Here is a 20,542-nt window from a genome sequence, read left to right as displayed (position 1 = left end):
TCACACACATCTATACCCACACACACACACACACACATCTATACCCACACACACACACACACACACACACACCTATACCCACACACACACACACCTATACCCACACACACACACACACACACACACCTATACCCACACACACACCTATACCCACACACACACCTATACCCACACACACACCCCTATATACACACACACCTATACACACACCTATACACACACACACACACCTATACACACACACATCTATACCCACACACATCTATACCCACACACACACCTATACCCACACACACACCTATACCCACACACACACCTATACCCACACACACACACACCCCTACACCCCTATACCCACACACACACACACACACACATCTATACCCACACACACACATCTATACCCACACACACACATCTATACCCACACACACATCTATACCCACACACATCTATACCCACACACACACACACACATCTATACACACACACACACACACACACACATCTATACCCACACACACATCTATACCCACACACACATCTATACACACACACACACACACACACACACACACACACACACCTATACCCACATCTATACCCACACACACATCTATATACACACACACACACATCTATACCCACACACACACACACACATCTATACCCACACACACACACACACACATCTATACCCACACACACACACACACACACCTATACCCCCACACACATCTATACCCCCACACACACACCTATACCCACACACACACACACCTATACCCACACATACACATCTATACCCCCACACACACACCTATACCCACACACACACACACACACACATCTATACCCACACACACACACACACACACACATCTATACCCACACACATCTATATACCCACACACACACACATCTATATACCCACACACACACACATCTATATACCCACACACACACACATCTATATACCCACACACACACACATCTATATACCCACACACACACACATCTATATACCCACACACACACACATCTATATACCCACACACACACATCTATACCCACACACACACACACATCTATACCCACACACACACACATCTATACCCACACACACACACATCTATACCCACACACACACACATCTATACCCACACACACACACATCTATACCCACACACACACACACACATCTATACCCACACACACACACACACATCTATACCCACACACACACACACACACACACACACACACACAATACACACACAATACACACACACACACATCTATACCCACACACATCTATACCCACACACATCTATACCCACACACATCTATACCCACACACATCTATACCCACACACACACATCTATACACACACACCTATACCCACACACACACATCTATACACACACACACACACACACACACACATCTATACACACACACACACACACACACACCTATACCCCCCCACACACACCTATACCCACACACACCTATACCCACACATCTATACCCACACACACATCTATACCCACACACACATCTATACCCACACACACATCTATACCCACACACACATCTATACCCACACACACATCTATACCCACACACACATCTATACCCACACACATCTATACCCACACACATCTATACCCACATCTATACACACACATCTATACACACACACACACATCTATACACACACACACACATCTATACACACACACACACACACACACATCTATACCCACACACATCTATACCCACACACACATCTATATACCCACACACACACATCTATATACCCACACACACACATCTATACCCACACACACACATCTATACACACACACACACACACACACACACACACACACACACACATCTATACACACACACACACATCTATACCCACACACACACACACACACACACACACACACAATCTATACCCACACACATCTATACCCACACACACACACACACATCTATACCCACACACACATCTATACCCACACACACATCTATACCCCCACACACACACACATCTATACCCCCACACACACACACATCTATACCCCCACACACACACACACATCTATACACACACACACACACACACACACACACACACATCTATACACACACACACACATCTATACCCACACACACACATCTATACCCACACATCTATACCCACACACATCTATACCCACACACACACACAATCTATACCCACACACATCTATACCCACACACACACACACACACACCTATACCCACACACACATCTATACCCACACACACACACACACACACACACCTATACCCACACACACATCTATACCCCCCCACACACACACACACACATCTATACCCCCACACACACACACACACATCTATACCCCCACACACACACACACACATCTATACCCCCACACACACACACACATCTATACACACACACACACACACATCTATACCCACACACACACATCTATACCCACACACACACACACATCTATACCCACACACACACACACACCTATACCCACACACACACACATCTATACACACACACACACATCTATACCCACACACACACACACATCTATACACACACACACACACACACACACACACACACATCTATACCCACACACACACATCTATACCCACACACACACACACATCTATACCCACACACACACACACACCTATACCCACACACACACACATCTATACCCACACACACACACACACACATCTATACCCACACACACACACACACCTATACCCACACACACACACATCTATACCCACACACACACATCTATACCCACACACACACATCTATACCCACACACACACATCTATACCCACACACACACCTATACCCACACACATCTATACCCACACATCTATACCCACACACATCTATACCCACACATCTATACCCACACATCTATACCCACACACACACACACACACACACACACACATCTATACCCACACACATCTATACCCACACACACACACATCTATACCCACACACATCTATACCCACACACACACACATCTATACCCACATCTATACCCACACACACACATCTATACCCACACACACATCTATACCCACACATCTATACACATACACACACACACACACACACACACACACACATCTATACACACACATCTATACCCACACACACATCTATACCCACACATCTATAACCACACACACATCTATACCCACACACACATCTATACCCACACATCTATACACACATCTATACACACACACACACACATCTATACCCACACACACATCTATACCCACACACACACACATCTATACCCACACACACACACACATCTATACCCACACACACATCTATACCCACACACACATCTATACCCACACATCTATACCCACACATCTATACCCACACACACATCTATACCCACACATCTATAACCACACACACATCTATACCCACACATCTATAACCACACACACACACACACATCTATACACACACACGACTAACTCAACTCATCCTTGCTCCTGTTTATTAAACAATTTAGTAATTTGCTGTGATTGAGTGTATGTTTCATCTGGGGAGGTGTTAGGTGATATCAAAAATGTGAACAGGAGTATATCAACAAATAATCCTAAACCATACCCGTAGGTTGGCACTTAAAAATACCTGTGTTCCAATTATAATCACTATGTACGGCGCTACAGAACCCTTGTGGAGCCATATAAATAAAAAATAATAATTACAAGGAAGGGGATGGGTCACCTTGTTGTGTCTTAAAATTGGAGCTACCATTAAACTAGAACATTGTAATAATATATAAATATATATATATATATATATATATATATATATATATATATATATATATATTATATATATATATTATATATATATATATATATATATTAGCAGAATTACATTTTCATCTGCACAAACAATTAGTTCTGCCTTTTTGCTAGGTAGATGCATCCATCTCTCAAAATGTTGTGCCCTTCAAGACAAAAAGGTGTGCTAACTAAATAAAATCCTATTTACATTCCCTGTGGATATTGTGATCTCTTGAATATAACATTTTCATCAGCGACTACACAGAGAGATCATCAGCCCCCAGTCAGCAAACACTAAAGGTGTAGAAAAGTTAACGATTCATTTCATGCCTCTATCATGAAATTTTAATTCCGTTGTATTGTGCATACAGACATTTATATTGTATTGTATTATATTGTGCCAAAGAAGAAAACCAAACATTAGAACAATAATGGACTTGCCTTTCCACCACGAAAAACATGGTACCAAACGGATGTCCCTCCAAAATCAATATGAAAGTCTGTGAAACAGCCCTTAACGCTCATCAAACAATACCTGTGAAATACATCAGTTGTTCAAATTAAGTATCATCAGAATGTTTTGCTAAATATAAATAAAAATGCAAAAGTGCATTTTGCTGCTTCAAACAACCAAGCAATATAACATATACATATTACACAAAGCAGTACATTCATTGTAAACTACTAAACTTCTACAGCTAAATTTTGTGGAAATATCTGAGATTTGTGTCCTAATTTTGTTAAGATTTTTCCAAAAGTTTAGGGACACTGGTTGGACTTGTTTAGTCCAATGATCTTTCTGTGCACACACTCAGTCCTCCAACATCCCTTATCATTAGTGCTGCTCCGATTGATTTTGAACTGAATCACTCCATAGAGGTTCTTTTACTATAGAAGGTCCAATACAAATGTAAAATCAATTTGTGCAAAACATATCTTGTCACTTCTCCACCTATATCTGGACTAACATCGGATATCAAGGTTACAATTGGTGTATCTGACCAATATAGATGCCTTCTGCCTTGGTTACTTTTGATGCAAGTGTTTCTCTCTTTTCATTTTTATACAAGTTTTGTTTTCAAAACCTGCCATTTCTTCAATCAGAATATTGCAAAATCTGACATTTTCTCAGCGCCAGCTAAAAAATGTTTGCCGTGTTTCTATCCTGCCCGGGCTACAGCAACTTCCTGATAACTTGTTTACCTGCGTCTCTGCTTCCCCCTCCACACTCAAGTCTTCTGCCCATAATGTCTTCTTACTTACTTTGACCTCATAACCACTAAGGGCAGGCTAGGCTGGGGGTCGGGGGGGCATCTGCAAGTAACTGACAAAGACCATGTAGCCCATTTGTATGCATGCTCCAGTATGCCCCAGTCAAGTTCCAGATGGCAGATGTCACAGAACTAATACATTTAATGTAGAATGGTCAGCTACACATAAACATTTGAGCATATAAAAATAAATCAAACAAAAACAATATAGTGTATATTATAGTTACTTATATACCGCCAAATGCCGTAAGGGACAGATGTGAATGATTAAATATTCTCTGTAAAGTGCTGTGTAATATGCATGCTGTATATAAACTTAATAAAGATGCAGAAAATTGCTATACAGAACTACTTGCTATGTGAAGTCACATGTAGGACACGATTACATAGTTACCAGTTAAATGCAGAACTCATCAGAAATGCCATGGTACAATTTATATGTCATTGACCTTGGTTATTTCAGAACAAGTAATAGAATCTGAATATGCTTTATTGATTTGCCTTTTGAAATGAAAATGTCAAAATTAGTTAGTTATAGAGATAGGAGTAGTATAACTCACCTCTAGAAATGCTCAAGAATAACTAAAGCTGTATTACAAAACATGTTTCAGCAAGCATAACACAACACTGGAAACCACATACAGATACTAAGGAAGGTGGAAATACAGATTTAAGGAGTTTAATGTATAAATTATTTCAAAGACCATACAAATGAGATCTTACATCAAGAAACAAGCTATCCAGTACATTCCAAAAACCATAAATAAATAGATAATTGCTGCTGGTCTGTGATAATGTCATACACAAAGACACGAACACGTAGTTTCCACATGCTGTCTATTTGAGGAGCCTGGCTAAACTATTAATTAGGCAGAAAGAGAAGTACAATTTTTACTTGTTATTTAGTACATGTTAAGCACAGGACTCTAAAATGCAGAATAGATAGATTACATACCTTTACACACTCCTGGGGGTAAATGTATCAATCTCCGGTTTCTTCAACTCGCGGGAGTTCGGCGAGATGACAGCTAAAATTTAAAGCGGCGCTGCCTTGTAAAGGAAAGTTTTCCTTTACAAGGCAGTGCCGCTTTAAATTTTAGCTGTCCTCTCGCCGAACTCCCGCGAGTTGAAGAAACCGTAGATTGATACATTTACCCCCTTATCTGTAAATTCCATTCCCTGACTTCCCTGTACTTCGTTACAGGTACTGTTGGTTGCTAATGAATCACAACCCCTAAAACCCCTTTATGGCAATGATCTGTTCCTTCCATTTTCACAGATCTACTAAAGTATATAAAACCTCTTTAAGGCTGGATACGCACTACAGGTTTTTAAGCCGACTATTGGGACAATTGAGCAATAAACGACCGTTCGGGCCAATATCGCATTAGTGTGTATACAAAGTTCCAAAGTACGGATCGTCGTTACATTTGATTCTTCAGCAGAACTATAAATCTGTTGCCAATGTTATTCCAATCCGGCAGTGTGTATGCACTCACGGTCAGGATCTCCATAGAGTTTACAGAGTCATGATCTTTTTAGCCGAAAGTTATGACAGATGAAGAGAACAGATGCGAGGGTAAATCTTTTAAAACATGTATAGTGTGTACGCATGAATCGGCATGCTGATCGGGGCTTTTTTTTTATTCCACTGGTACAAATCGCTGTAAAATAAAACATTGGTAGAGAAATTCTGTATGTTACCAGCCTAACAGACACTACATTTAACTGTTAAATCCACTATTATATTTACATATTGATATTCAACATGGGTCCCTCTGATACATACGTATGTTTTTTAATGTGAGGTTGGTAGGTCCTTTAGTTTATCCTCAAAATCTTTATTTTAAAGGGTCAGAACACACAGAAGTAATATTGCATAGATACAGAAAAAACAACAAATTAGATCAACCTTTAAGAGTCATTGAGGGTACGGTGTCAGGAATCAATAAACATTAACAAAAATTCAACCCAAATTTTACAATGATGGGGTCCTAAAACAACATACATAGGGTGGGAAAAAAGGATGGAGGAGAGAGGTTTAATGTAAGGATTGGGGGGGGGGGGGGGTCTTTTTGTTTATTCTGATTGGCGACTTAAATTATAAAAATAAACTTTTTTCTAATTGCCCATGCATAGCAAGGCAGAAATGTTTTTTTGTAATGCCTTAGTTACAGTAGCTTTAAAATTGACCTTTGATTTGAAACCACTAAAGTATATGTATGCTATGGATATTGGGGGGTGTTTCAGTAAATGAAAAGACCATATTTAATACAAACAGATACAAATAATGTTATAGCTGTTATATAATGAATGCAATTATTCTGGTTGAAGGTTTAAATCTTTATACCCACTGTACCATGTGCAATTACAAATATATATATATCTACAACACTGAAACTGTACCAGCAACTATCAAACACCTTGGGGTATGTTTATTAAACTGTGGGCTTGAAAACGTGGAGATGTTGTCTATAGCAACCAGATTCTAGTTATCATTTATTTAGTATATTGTACAAAATGACAGCAAGAATATGATTGGTTGCTATAGGCAACATCTCCACTTTTTCAAACCTGCAGTTTAGTAAACATACCCACTTGTCTTGATAACCATGATCTTATTCATGTGTACCTTCTTTGTTTCTCCTTTGTAATTGTCTGAACTTCCTCAACAAAAATTTGTTTACAAAATAATAAATAACAGTATAAGAAAAGAATAGCAACACATAAATCAGTATGTGTGCCACAAAACTATAATTAAGATGTGAATATCCATGTATATTAAATTGATACTCCGAAACAAAAAAAAAAGTAGTGTACTATGACAGATCACTTTAATTTGCGGCAATATTCATATAAAACATCATCATCAGCTATTTATATATATAAAACATGAAATTTATTTTTCTCTGTCCGACATAACTTCAGTCCTCCATAGAACAACTTTGTCTTTGGTTCCTTTTTGCAGCTCACAGAGCAAACCAAATGACATCATAGCACAATTATTGCCATTGTCCATTCAATGCAGAAAGAAAAGCAGCAACATGTTGCAGTGGATGATATTATACAGTGTTCGGGAGGGCCTTAATAAACAAATCGTTATGACATCTATTTTAGTGACCTTGAAATAACAGAGCATTACAAATCTATCATCTAACACACTTGACCAACAATTTCAAAAACTGAAGATACCAAAATACTTGCAAACCAAATAGAAATACACTGATTTGGAATTGTTAAATCAGAAATGTCCTTATTATTCATTGCAAAATTGTCTGCCGTGTTCCGAACTGTGAGGCAGATAAAGAAAACCAACTCATTTCTAGAGAAAGAGAAAAGAAAAAAAAAAAAAAAAAGCACCTAGAAATACGATCTCCATTTCACATGGAATGCAAAGCCAGGATGATTAAGTCTGGTCTCCAACCATCAATCCCAATTAGAAACCAACTACGGCAACATCCTTACACCCCTCCCCCGCAACACCACTAAATTAACACGTAAGGATTAGTCCTACTGAGTCTCCATTACCTCTCTGCAGCAGAAACAACGATTGGTCACAAACGCATCGGAAAGAATTCAGTTAGCAATGTCTTTCCCCCTCCTCCCTAAACACGCCGAGCTGAAGGATGTCAGCAGAATGCAGGCGGCGTGCATGTCCTCTGGAAACAAGAGGCTGGCGCAAAGCAGAGACAGCTCTCAGTACATCAGCGCTGGCTGCCTAGCAACCACATCCAGGGCTGGGGTGACGGAATGAGACGCAATGCTGTCAGGAGGACGATCTGAGAGTTTCAGGAACCCCTATGGCGGTCTCCACCCTTCACAGATAGAACAGGTATAACACACATCTGGGATTACAACAAAGTCACACACGTGCTACAGGGAACACATAAATTCTACAACCGTTTACTTCTACTGGAAACCACCTGGTCATTTTATTGCACACGTGAATAAATGTAATATGAGATGACCCAGAAGAAGGAAGAGTTTTCTTCTGTATGATAATTCCGTAATGTATTGTAGGAGAAATAATCTCAGTAGTAATAAATTATACAGCAGTATGTTCTTTACAGCAGCTCCAACCAACAGTTTCCCAAAAGGACTGTTTTATTAAGTGTTTGAATGTATGTGTACTTTGCTGCTAAAGTTGACATGTCAACATTTGTCTCTTCTCTCTTTGTGTAGTGACACCTTAGCTAGTAGCTGCCATACAAGATTTGGTTGTAGTAATAAATTTGAGAATAATAATTCAATGTCACATTAATAGTTTTTTGTTCTGGCTCATGGCAAAATGTTACTACCTTCCATAGCCAAACTGTTTTGGATCTCAACACCAGAACTGCACTGTAACAGGATGAATATAACCAATTGTAACTCAGCCATCACCTCAAAGCAGTGTGAAATCTAAATCTGAAATAAAATAGGTTTTGGACCCTCTTACCTGTATAAAAAAAAAAAGGGGAAGTGGAGACTGTCCCCCTCATAACCTCAGGAAACACTGTAGACCAGCAAACAAATGCTCCATGTCCTAAAAGCAGGTGTAGGGTTTGGTAAATTCGTGTAAAAAATTCCTGGCACGCAATTGGAAAAGAATATCTATATATGCAAAATAGGATGAATTGCTGTACAATGGAGAGTTACAGGCTGTACTCTGTATATGCACCTGTATATACTACATAATTGCTCATTCAGACCTAATTAAAGTATCATTGAAGGAGATTAAGGCAGATATGAAGTGAAATCATTTTCCTGTCACAAAAGTTCCAGCTTTCTATAAAGGGGTTATAAAATCTGTCCTAAGTGTTAAGGTTGTCACTTTTCCCACAAGTTGGTCCCATCATCATCTTACCTTCTCCTAAATGCCACCTGCTATACTGATTCACAATACGCCTTCTTCATAGCAATATGTAGTGACAGGATGACGTTTATGTCATTGGAGTAGTGGTATGAAGTGCTCAGACCATAGCAAACTAGGATATTCTACTGATGGATGGCTACACATACAGATATCTGCAAATTATGTCAATTCAAAATTAATAAGATTCTAGATTATTAAGTCACCCAGAATTAATGACCTCACAATTGGCCTCAGTGATGTCACTTCTAATGAACTGACCTTCTGTCTAATGGGAATTTCCTCCCAAGCTCCCTTCATAACACCATTCTAACATTATTATTATCATCATCATTACAGCAAGGAATACAGGACATACATAAAAGGATCTTAACGGTAGATAAAATAAATAAAATGTAGACATGAAAACAAAGAGTAGGGAGACCCCTGCTCATAAGAGCTTACATACTAATTGTCAGAGGGTAAAGCTGAAACAAGAGGAGCGAGTGTGGCTCAGAGTGGAGATGGCACAGGTAGCAGGTTGCATTAGTGTGTGCTAGAAAAGCTCTAATAAAGAGCTGGATTGCAGAGTACATTTAAATATTTGGATGCTGTGGCTGATCAGGCATGGTAGGCAATTCCACAATTGGGTAGCTGCAAAGGATAAGTCTTGTAAAATGGAAGAGAGAGTAGTTACCAAAGTTGAGACGAGACGCAGATCAGATGTACATCTAAGAGGGACCATATTAGCTGCAGAATTTAAGATAGTTTAAAGTGGGTATAGGGGGTGAGGGGAATGCCAGACATCAGTACGTTGCAGAACTCAAGTCAGGAGGTAATGAAAGAATGGATAAGAATTTTGGTAGCATCTTGGATAAGAAAAAGGAGTATTCTGGCAACATTCCTAAGGTGGAGGCGACAGGACTGAGTGAGACTGGATGTGAGGAAGAAAGCGTGACGACAAGGGAGATAAAGAAATTGTGGAGATATTGACGATGAAGATGATTTGAGGGAGGTGGTGACTCTGGGAAGATGGAACATACTCAATGTCCCAAACACTCTGTTTGGGACATTTTGAGCTTTAGGCAGCATTGTGACAGTTGTTTATTATCATTATCCTTTATTTGTTTGGCGCCACAAGGGTTCCGCAGCGCCATACACTGTACAAAACAGTAGACTATACAGAGTAAGACATTACTGAACAATAAACAATAAATACCAAACTTCAGAGGCTCCAGGCAGGCTAATGCAGTAAGGACGGAGCAGAAGAACAGGTATGGATACAGAAGGGAAGAGGGCCCTGCTCAAGTGAGCTTACATCCTAAGGGAGGGTGAAGAAGATTCAGGCACAAAGGGAGTCAGTTGATGCATATGGGAGGGAGAAGGGACCGGGAGGAGAGAGGGGAATATGGGTTAGGTGGAAGGATGGTAGGCTTTAAGGAACAGGTGAGTTTTAAGTGCTCGTTTGAAGGAGCTTAGATTGGGAGAGAGACGGATGGAGCAAGGGAGGTTGTTCCAGTGAAGGGGGGCTGCACGGGAGAAGTCCTGGATTCTGGAGTGGGAAGAGGTGACCAGGGTGGAGGAGAGACGACGGTCATTGGCCGAGCGCAGGGAGCGGGCAGGAGTGTGAATGGAGAGGAGGTTAGAGATATAGGGGGGAGTGGACTGGGAAAGAGCCTTGAACGTGGTGGTCAAGGAGTTTGAAAAGGATTCTGTAGGGGATGGGGAGCCAGTGAAGGGCAAGGCAGAGGGGGGATGCGGAGGAGGAGCGGCGAGAGAGGAAGATGAGTCTTGCAGCCGCATTGAGAATAGAGCTGAGGGGGGGCAAGGTGGCAGAGGGGGAGGCCGGAGAGGAGGAGGTTGCAATAATCGAGGCGGGAGATAATGAGTGCGTGGATGATGATTTTGGTGGCATCCCGAGAGAGGAAGGGCCGGATGCGGGCAACATTTCGAAGCTGGAAGCGACAGGCTTGGGCGAGGGATTGAATGTGGGGTGCAAAAGAGAGAGAGGAGTCGAAGGTAACGCCCAGGCAGCGAAGTTGGGTGACAGAAGAGATGGTGGTGCTGTTGACGGTGACGGTTTACACAATATAGTACAGACGAGGAGAGGTCGGTGGAGCAGAGGTAGATTTGGGTGTCATCAATGTTGAGACGGTACTGGAGGTTGACTGAATGAATTAGTTCCCAAAGAGAAAAGGTATAAAGCGATAAAAGCAGATGACCAAGAACAGAGTCTTATGGGACCAAACAGATTGTGGGAGTGGAGGAGAGGATGTGCCAGAGGTAGATATTAAACAATCAGTCTGATAAGTAGAAAATGAACCAGGAAAGAAAGAAGTCCCTTAGGCCAAGGGAGTTAAGGGTGTGCAGAAGAAAAGGATGATCAACCATGTAAAAAGTAAGAGAGAGGTGTGCATAGTACACCTATGCTGTATATGCCCCTACTATCATAGTACATATGAAAGAAGGAGCATATACAGCATAGTATATAAACTGTTTTGTTTCATGACAGTTTATGAAGGTTGGTGACAGTGACCAACCAGAAAGAAGTAGAGCACAATCAGCCATGTTTTCAGTGTGTTAATTCCCAACACCCCCACACCCCTCTACACACACACACACACTTGAAAAATGACAAACTTCATGAGCTGATCATCTATAGGCGAAAGACTTCTGGTTTATTATAAATGCCAAGAGAAGTTTGAAAGTGCCCAATAGATGCAGCCGATTGGACAAACCATAATAGTCTACAACTGCACTTACAATCATCTAACTGCAACCCTGCATTAGTTGGGGAAGCAGAATTTATAGATAAGAAATAAATACATTTCCAGCAATATTATTCTAACATATAAAAATTGTACTATTTTGCGACAATAACATATTTTTATGTTTCCATGATCTTCTTCCACACAGTAAATGCTGTAGAATGGTAGCAACTAAACACCTTAACAAATCCTGGACCCAAGTCACCAAAATATGGCTACTGGTGCGTATAGCTCTCTAGAATCCCCCCCTCAACATTTCATTCCTGTTACAATGATCCCACTCACCAGGATCCAGATCAGTTATCCACTCATCCTTTCACTGGCTGATAAAGTTGAATTTTGTCGAAGTTTAGTACATGACAGTAAACTAGGCCACCACCTAGAATGGCTAGTAAGAGTTTTTAGTGTGGGTCGGCGAGTAGTAGAACATGTTTCAGCTTTGCATATTTATCACCAGATCTCTGCTTTCTAGTGGTCACCAGAATGGATGCATTTAATTATACAAGCCTAATGATGGTTTGACTAGGTTAATAACTTTCTGTGTTTACACTGACATTTTTATTTCTTTTGCACCACTGTAGGCTGCAAGATTGATGGCATGATATGTGCATGTACAAAATGCTTCTAATAAAAATATTGTTGAAAAAAAATTACACAAGCCTAGTGGAGTATGACAACATAGTTATTTACTGGCCATATGAGAGCTACATACAGAGGTCCTCCACTGCGATATACAGTATGAAGCGGATATATATATATATATATATATATATATATATATATATATATATATATATATATATATATATATATATATATATATATATATATATATATATATGGGTCTGAGCAATTCAGACACTGGAAACACTAATTTTCATATACAGTATATACTAGAGTATAAGCCGACCCGAATATAAGCCGAGTCGCCTAATTTTACCACAAAAAACTGGGAAAACTTATTGACTGGAGTATAAGCCGAGGGGGGGCTTTTTCAGCCTAAAAAATGTGCTGAAAAACTCAGCTTATACACAAGTATATACGGTACTTTACGATTATACTTTTTTTTTTTTTTAAATAGATTTTTGGCGACTAGAGCTTTCGGTTTATAGAAGTTCTCGGGAGCTTAGAAAGTGGATGATCACAACTACCCGAAACTGATTCATTGGACCAGATAATTATGCTTTACATTCTTAGGTGCAGAAGGTAAGTCTAGTGTACAAACAGTTGCACTGAACAGCTAGAGACAGTGATCTAATAAAACAGTATAAGGTACCACATGCTGTTTAGGTGGAGGAGTGGTGGGGTAAAAGGTTTGTTCAACAATCTATGGGGCATATTCAATTGTTAGTTTTCCGTGCCGCGGAAAAACTATTACCGTTAATATGGTAATAGATAGCTGGATTTCAGCTCGCGGCTGCGAGCTGAAATCCAGCGAGTAAATTACCGTATTAACGTTTTTTTCCACGCACGATTACCGTAATAACGCCGAGAATTGAATATGCCCCTTTGAGTTTAACAGATTGTCCATTTAATGTAAGCTCATGTATCATGGGATGATTCTTCTAATATACATTAATAAACTATAGCACTCTCTCTCTCATGCCATATATTCAATAGTTGGACCATTGCTTGTGGTTGGATCCTGAAAGGAGCTGCATGTAAATTAATGTTTTATTTATGCCACATATCATTATCGGTGATAGTAAAGGTGATCATGGTTAAATGTTGGTATTTTAAATACAATAGGTCTATCACTATTTTCAATTAGAATTCCATGAAGCACAACATTTGCATAATAAGAATTAAATAAGCAAATTTACAGACATTATTTTACTACTATTGACTGCAATATTTCACAACTTTAATCCAGAAGAGTGACATAATGCCGAATGCTGTAATGGTCAGGAAACCAAAGGGTTCTTAGGAATATAGAAATGTAACCAAGCTACAGTTTACAGAACTCACTCATTGCTGTACATCCAGCAGGTACATGTACAAGGATGTGCACAAGTGAGGTTCTGGTCCACCCATGTTCTGTTCTTTTCTGCATTGGGATGCCGGGAAGATAATTAATCAGTATAAAGAAACACATACTATCTAAGCTGGCCATGTGTACATCCCTATAATCATTTTCCATTTTGATCTGAAGTTATTTTTCATTAAGATCATTAGTAGTTTATGCAAATATTTTAACATAATTTGTAATACTCCATTTCATTACACCTTAATACTTACCTTACACCCAAAGGTAGATGAAAAAAAGCCAGAATTGCCTACTGTGATGCCCCTAAATATTATTAGGAATTAGTCAAAGTGCAAACAAGGTCCTATTTAGTTTTTTAATATACTTTTGTATGACAGCTCATGTGAAACCATTTTCGGAAATAGTAGGCTAGCTGATATTGACACTATTGTAGGGCAGCACGGTGGCTTAGTGGTTAGCACTTCAGCCTCACCGCACTGGGGTCATGAGTTCAATTCTCACCCATGGGCTTATCTGTGTGAAGTTTAAATGTTCACTCCGTGTTCTCCCACACTTCAAAAACATACTAGTAGGTTAATTAAAATAAAAATAATATCGCGGTTAAGATGAATGTACTCCTTAGGCTCCTCTATCTTTTTCAAACCCTCCCCATCTGTGTTCCCCCGCATGTTTTTAAGTTTCTCCATTTTCATGTCTCTAAATTCATTTGGTCTGGTAAGCGCCCCCGAGTTCGTTTTAAGCTACTACAGAGGTCCCCGCGGGGAGGAGGATTGGGAATCCCTGATTTACGACGCTATTACCTCTCCGCCTAACTTGCTCAATGCGTTCTCTGGTATAGTGCAGCACCCTCTAGGGTCTGGGTCGAGATTGAGGCTGAAAGTCTGGGCATGCTATCCTTATCCACTCTCCTATGGCTCCCAAGGGCCCGTCGCCCAAAACGTGCCTTACTCTATCCGGTTATATCACACTCCCTGGCGATCTGGGACTAATCTTCTCAGAAATTCGGCCTTTCCCCTCATCCCTCTCCGCTAATACCACTATTTAACTCTTCTGACTTTGCCCCAGGCCTTTCTCCCAAAGTGTTTTCCTCTTGGACCTCACAAGGGGTTCGTTTTTTGAACGACCTCACCTCCACAGCAGTGTTCCCTTCATTTGCTGATATACAATCCCGATTGGACATTCCCTCTAAATTCTTCTACCAATTTCTCCAGCTCCGTCACTATCACCACACAGCTAAAATTCGCCTTTCTTCCCGTCCCCTTACCACGTTTAAAACTTGTGCCTCCGCCAGTCTTCTACAATTGGCCTTATCTCAACACTGTACCACGAACTTGCCCCGCCTACTTCCGATATTGGAGATTCACATGAACTGGCCTGGGAGCGAGGAATGGTCAGAGATATACGAGAATGCTGCCTCCAGTTCAATCTGCGTTAAAATTAAAGAGAATGTCTACAAGGTGCTGTACCGATGGTATTATGTTCCCTCCCGGATTCACAAAATTCTCCCAGACTCTCCTGATCGTTGTTGGCAGGAGTGCTCCCATGAGGGTAACTTTATCCATATATGGTGGACCTGCCCCAAACTGACAAATTTTTGGGCGGATATTAAACACTTGATCCAATCGGTACTACATATAGATGTACCACTAGAACCTAAATTTTTCCTCCTGCCCTTGGGGGCGTCCACGGCGACTCGACACCAGAATAAGCTGATTAGACACATCCTGTCGGCAGCTACCTGCCAAATCGCAGCAGACTGGCGGCAGCAGACTCCACCATCGCTCCAGGCTATTATTAATAGAGTTTAGCAGGTTCAACGGTTGGAGTATATGACTAGCATCATTAATAGGTCCTCTAGATCGTTCACTAAGGTGTGGGACCCATGGCTCTCGCATTTTCAGGCTTATTCCCCTTTCATTTGACGTCATACCTCCTCTAGCCCTTCCTCTTTCTACCAATCTTATCTCTCCCCTTATTGTTCACTCCCCCTCTCTACTATATGCTAGTCTTTTCCTCATTCCCTGCTCTCTTTTTCTCTCTTTCACAACATTCTTCTTTCTCCTCCTTTTAAAAAAATACAAAAAAACTTTCTCTGGTCACTCTCAAACACATTAAACTTGACACCATTGCATTGTTTATATATGTTGGTACGCTGGACGTAACTCAGGTTCTCTCTTGTTGTAAATGCACGTTTACTTCTTTTTGTCTTTTTCATGCGTGGATTGTACTACAGTTTGACCTTGCAAAAATAAAATTTGAAAAAATAAATAAATAAAAATAATATCAAGCACGAAGAATAAATCATAGACAGCATATGTGTCTGGAACGCAGCTCCCAAACACAGGACTCTGTATCTGTGTACAAACAAGAAAGAGAAAATAGAGAGCGCTGTATCCAGCAACAAATTTATAATTAAACAATATAATTAAAAATACTTAATATTAAAAACTTGCAGCACATTATTGGTAGACATTCAGAATTAGATATCAATCAAAAATCACTTATCTTGTAGAAACAATAATATCTAAACAAGCTCCTGAAATGTATTCCTCAAATATATTGAAAACGCCTTTGTTTAATTAATAACCTATAGATATTATTGTTGCTATAAGATAAGTGATTTTTTTATTGATATCTAATTCTGGATGTCTACCCATAATGTGCTGCAAGTTTTGAATATTAAGTATTTTTAACTATATTGTTTAATTATAAATTTGTGGCTGCATACAGCGCTCTCTATTTTTTCTTTCTAGTAGGTTAATTGGCTGCCATCAAAATTGACTTTAGTCTCTCTCTCTAACTCTGTCTGTGTGTGTGTTTGTATGTTAGGGAATTTAGATTGTAAGCACCAATGGGGCAGGGACTGATGCAAGTGAATTTTCTGTACAGTGCTGCGGAATTAGTGGCACTATATAAATAGCGGATGTTGATGGTTTCCCTATAAGATTAGTAATATACCAAGGTTAAACGGCATTAGAATGTAAATGTGTTACTACAAATGCTTTGAATTATTTGTTTTAAAGGGAAGTATGGGATAAATGGGGGGCCTGCATTACCGCCAGTATCAAATAAGGTTTGTGTAAAGGTATATGTAATACTCCAGCAGCTTGCATATTATAAAGCTATGTGAACATTTTTAAGAAAGCAACGGCAACTCTTTCAAGCAAGAAAATTAATTTCCATTTACAGTTACCTAAAGTAAATATAAAGCAAAAAAACAGCTTATAAAATGCTATTGTTATGGACCATTGCCAACTATGACAACTGCTCTAGCATTTCACAGCTGAATGTGCTTCAAACCCGAAAGTGGTGGACAATCTCCATATAGCACTAGTGGACAATACACGCTAAACTGTGGACAGAGCAGTCGTCAGGGAACAAGTGATTTAAAGACACTTTGGCTGAAACTAAAACTCCATTGGCCAGAGTTCAATGTAAATAAACCCATAGGCAGCTACTGGATTTCCCCAGTTACAAACAAACAAAGAAAAAAAAAAGTTACACACTCATCCGCACAACATTACACCTGACATTCCCTTAAACAATCACTAGGCATGCTTGCACTGGATATACAGTAACTGAAATAAAGTGTACAACAATGTGAAACCATTTTTTTTATTATCAACTCATAATAAATATATAATATATCAGTGTAAGAGTTCATTATTACAGGTGGTGATAACAGTCAGGAAATAAAAAGGTCATAAAATAAAGGAGGATAAATAGGTTCCCTATAGTATAGTTAGTTACTTACTTTTTCACTTTAGGATATTTCATTTCAGATATCACATTTGTAGCATCCTTCTGCTTTTCCTTTAAATGTGGAGGCCACATATTATCCACCCAATCCACTGCATCTACCTACACAAAACAAACCAACCAATGAATGCACATTATATAAAAAAAAAAATCAAAAAAAAAAATCAGTAATATTCTCTAATACAGAAACAATTACACAATACAGGAACTAAGTTTCATATTTAAACAAGATTTTGTTGGGCTAAAGATAATATTGGAGGCAATAGCATTATAAAAGTATACCTCCTAAGAGTTTGCTTTTCATTTCAACACATCAATAAAGCATATTTATTTAGTGTAATAAATTGATAAAGGGACATGTACAATAAGAACACATGGAAAAATGCACAATGCAACTATTATTCAACATTCTAAAGAAACAGAAATGCATTTCGTATTTTCAATAATATCTTTATAGCCACACACTGGAGAAAAACAGTTTTTGTCGAGCAATTCACAAAATGTGAAGCGTTTGGTGTCTTCATTTCCTTGTTACAAGAATCGTCCTGAAAACAGTCTAATGGCCTGTAAACAAGTTGCAATGTTTACAGGCAATTAGACTGCTTCTGAGCTAAGAGACATATAACTGCAGCATTATGTGGCCACAACCTGACTGCTGGTCACTATCAATTCTGATCAATAACGTCCAGAAGTCAGTTGGAACTGGAAGAAAATATAGTTGTAAGATAACTGTTATCTCACTGTGTGTGCAGGCATCTTCCCTCTGCCCTCGGGCTTTGTTCAAGTGGTCAAATCATACTGGTCGGACCTGCCCATGTATGACCACCAGTGGTGATTATTAAAGGGGAACTAAACACAGGAAATTCAGATGAAATCTATCATAAAAAGAATGCAAACAGGCATACAATTAAAAAGAAAATATGAAAGTGTACAGTAAATGTTCAGAACAAATGTAATTAATGAACACAAAAAAGGAAGAGATAAGATATTTGTTTTGATAGTTCAAAAGGAAATAGAAAAGGTCCTCTGGTCCATGTCCGACAAACTGGGAGTTCTTTTGAAAACTGGTGAACAAGAAATGTAGCAACCAATAACATTCTGCCATTCTTTTTAGTACGGTTTAGAAAATTAAAGCAAATGTCTGATTAGTTGCTATGGGTTACAGAACTTTTTTTTCTAGTGCACCAGCTTTTATAAATGTCCCTGGCAATTGTTACACAGTATAAACACACACCATCGTTTTTTTTATTTAAAATGCCTTTATAACCAAAAGATCTGGCTGGAATTTCTGCATTGTGTCTCTCAACACAGACAATGGACAGCTTTTCACAAAAGCTGCTCCCAATAAAAACACATAGCACATACAATGCAGCTCAGAAAGACCATTTGTGAATAGGCTCTTGATTTTTTCATACTGTATATTGAAAATCAAAGCCATTATTTAATGGCCCCATAAATATAGTTATAAAAATAGAATTAACAGCAGCAGATAGGACTGATAGCACTGTCAATCTGACTGGAATGTCTAAACAGTTGATTATAGGGTTTTCAGAGAGTAGCCATAGCGGGAAAACATGTTTGGGTAGAGAAAGATGGTGACCAAAAAGCTGAAAGTGAACTGCAGTGTAAAAAAATAAAATGCAGAAAAAAATAAAAAGGGTACTGAATAAAAATAAAAACACTGTTTAGTTCCCCTTTAATTATGGCTCTGCAGAATTAACACTTCTAAGTAGATCACATAATGTAGTGAAGATAACTTGTTTGAAATTAGAAATTGCCTGTATTATTTATAAAACCACCCAAATTCCAAAACATAAACTCCATTAGATAATCATACCACAGTAGGTCGCTTGACTACTTTCTCTAGCTTGGTGTGGCTGAACTCCAGGCTGATCACATTGTACAGTTTTTCCCTTTCAGTTTCTGGTGTTTCGTAGTATCGGACAAACTGTGACATACTCATGTCAGTACCCTTCTGTGTGTTCACATCCATCACATCCACTACACGCCGGCTTCCTGCAGGAGAAGAGACA

General features: G+C 39.3%; 1 protein-coding gene across 8 annotated transcripts in view; it reads right to left on the bottom strand.

Moving 5' to 3' along the window:
• KDM2B (lysine demethylase 2B) overlaps positions 1-20,542 on the bottom strand; it is a 114,905-nt gene that overhangs the window by 80,309 nt on the left and 14,054 nt on the right. For 7 of the 8 annotated variants that reach the window (XM_075178178.1, XM_075178187.1, XM_075178197.1 and 4 more), the window contains 3 exons: positions 20,347-20,525; positions 18,505-18,611; positions 4,335-4,428 (listed from right to left, as the gene is read on the bottom strand). In XM_075178178.1, coding sequence (XP_075034279.1) covers positions 4,335-4,428; positions 18,505-18,611; positions 20,347-20,525 — 380 coding nt within the window. Of the gene's footprint in view, positions 1-4,334; positions 4,429-8,692; positions 8,781-18,504; positions 18,612-20,346; positions 20,526-20,542 lie in introns of those variants that run through there. The other variant, XM_075178238.1, reaches the window with a different exon arrangement.

The sequence above is a fragment of the Mixophyes fleayi genome, chromosome 1 (genome assembly GCF_038048845.1).
Source record: "Mixophyes fleayi isolate aMixFle1 chromosome 1, aMixFle1.hap1, whole genome shotgun sequence".
NCBI classification, from domain to species: Eukaryota; Metazoa; Chordata; class Amphibia; order Anura; family Limnodynastidae; genus Mixophyes; species Mixophyes fleayi.
Note: the sequence above shows the minus strand (reverse complement) of the source record. Positions and strands in the feature narration are given on the sequence as shown.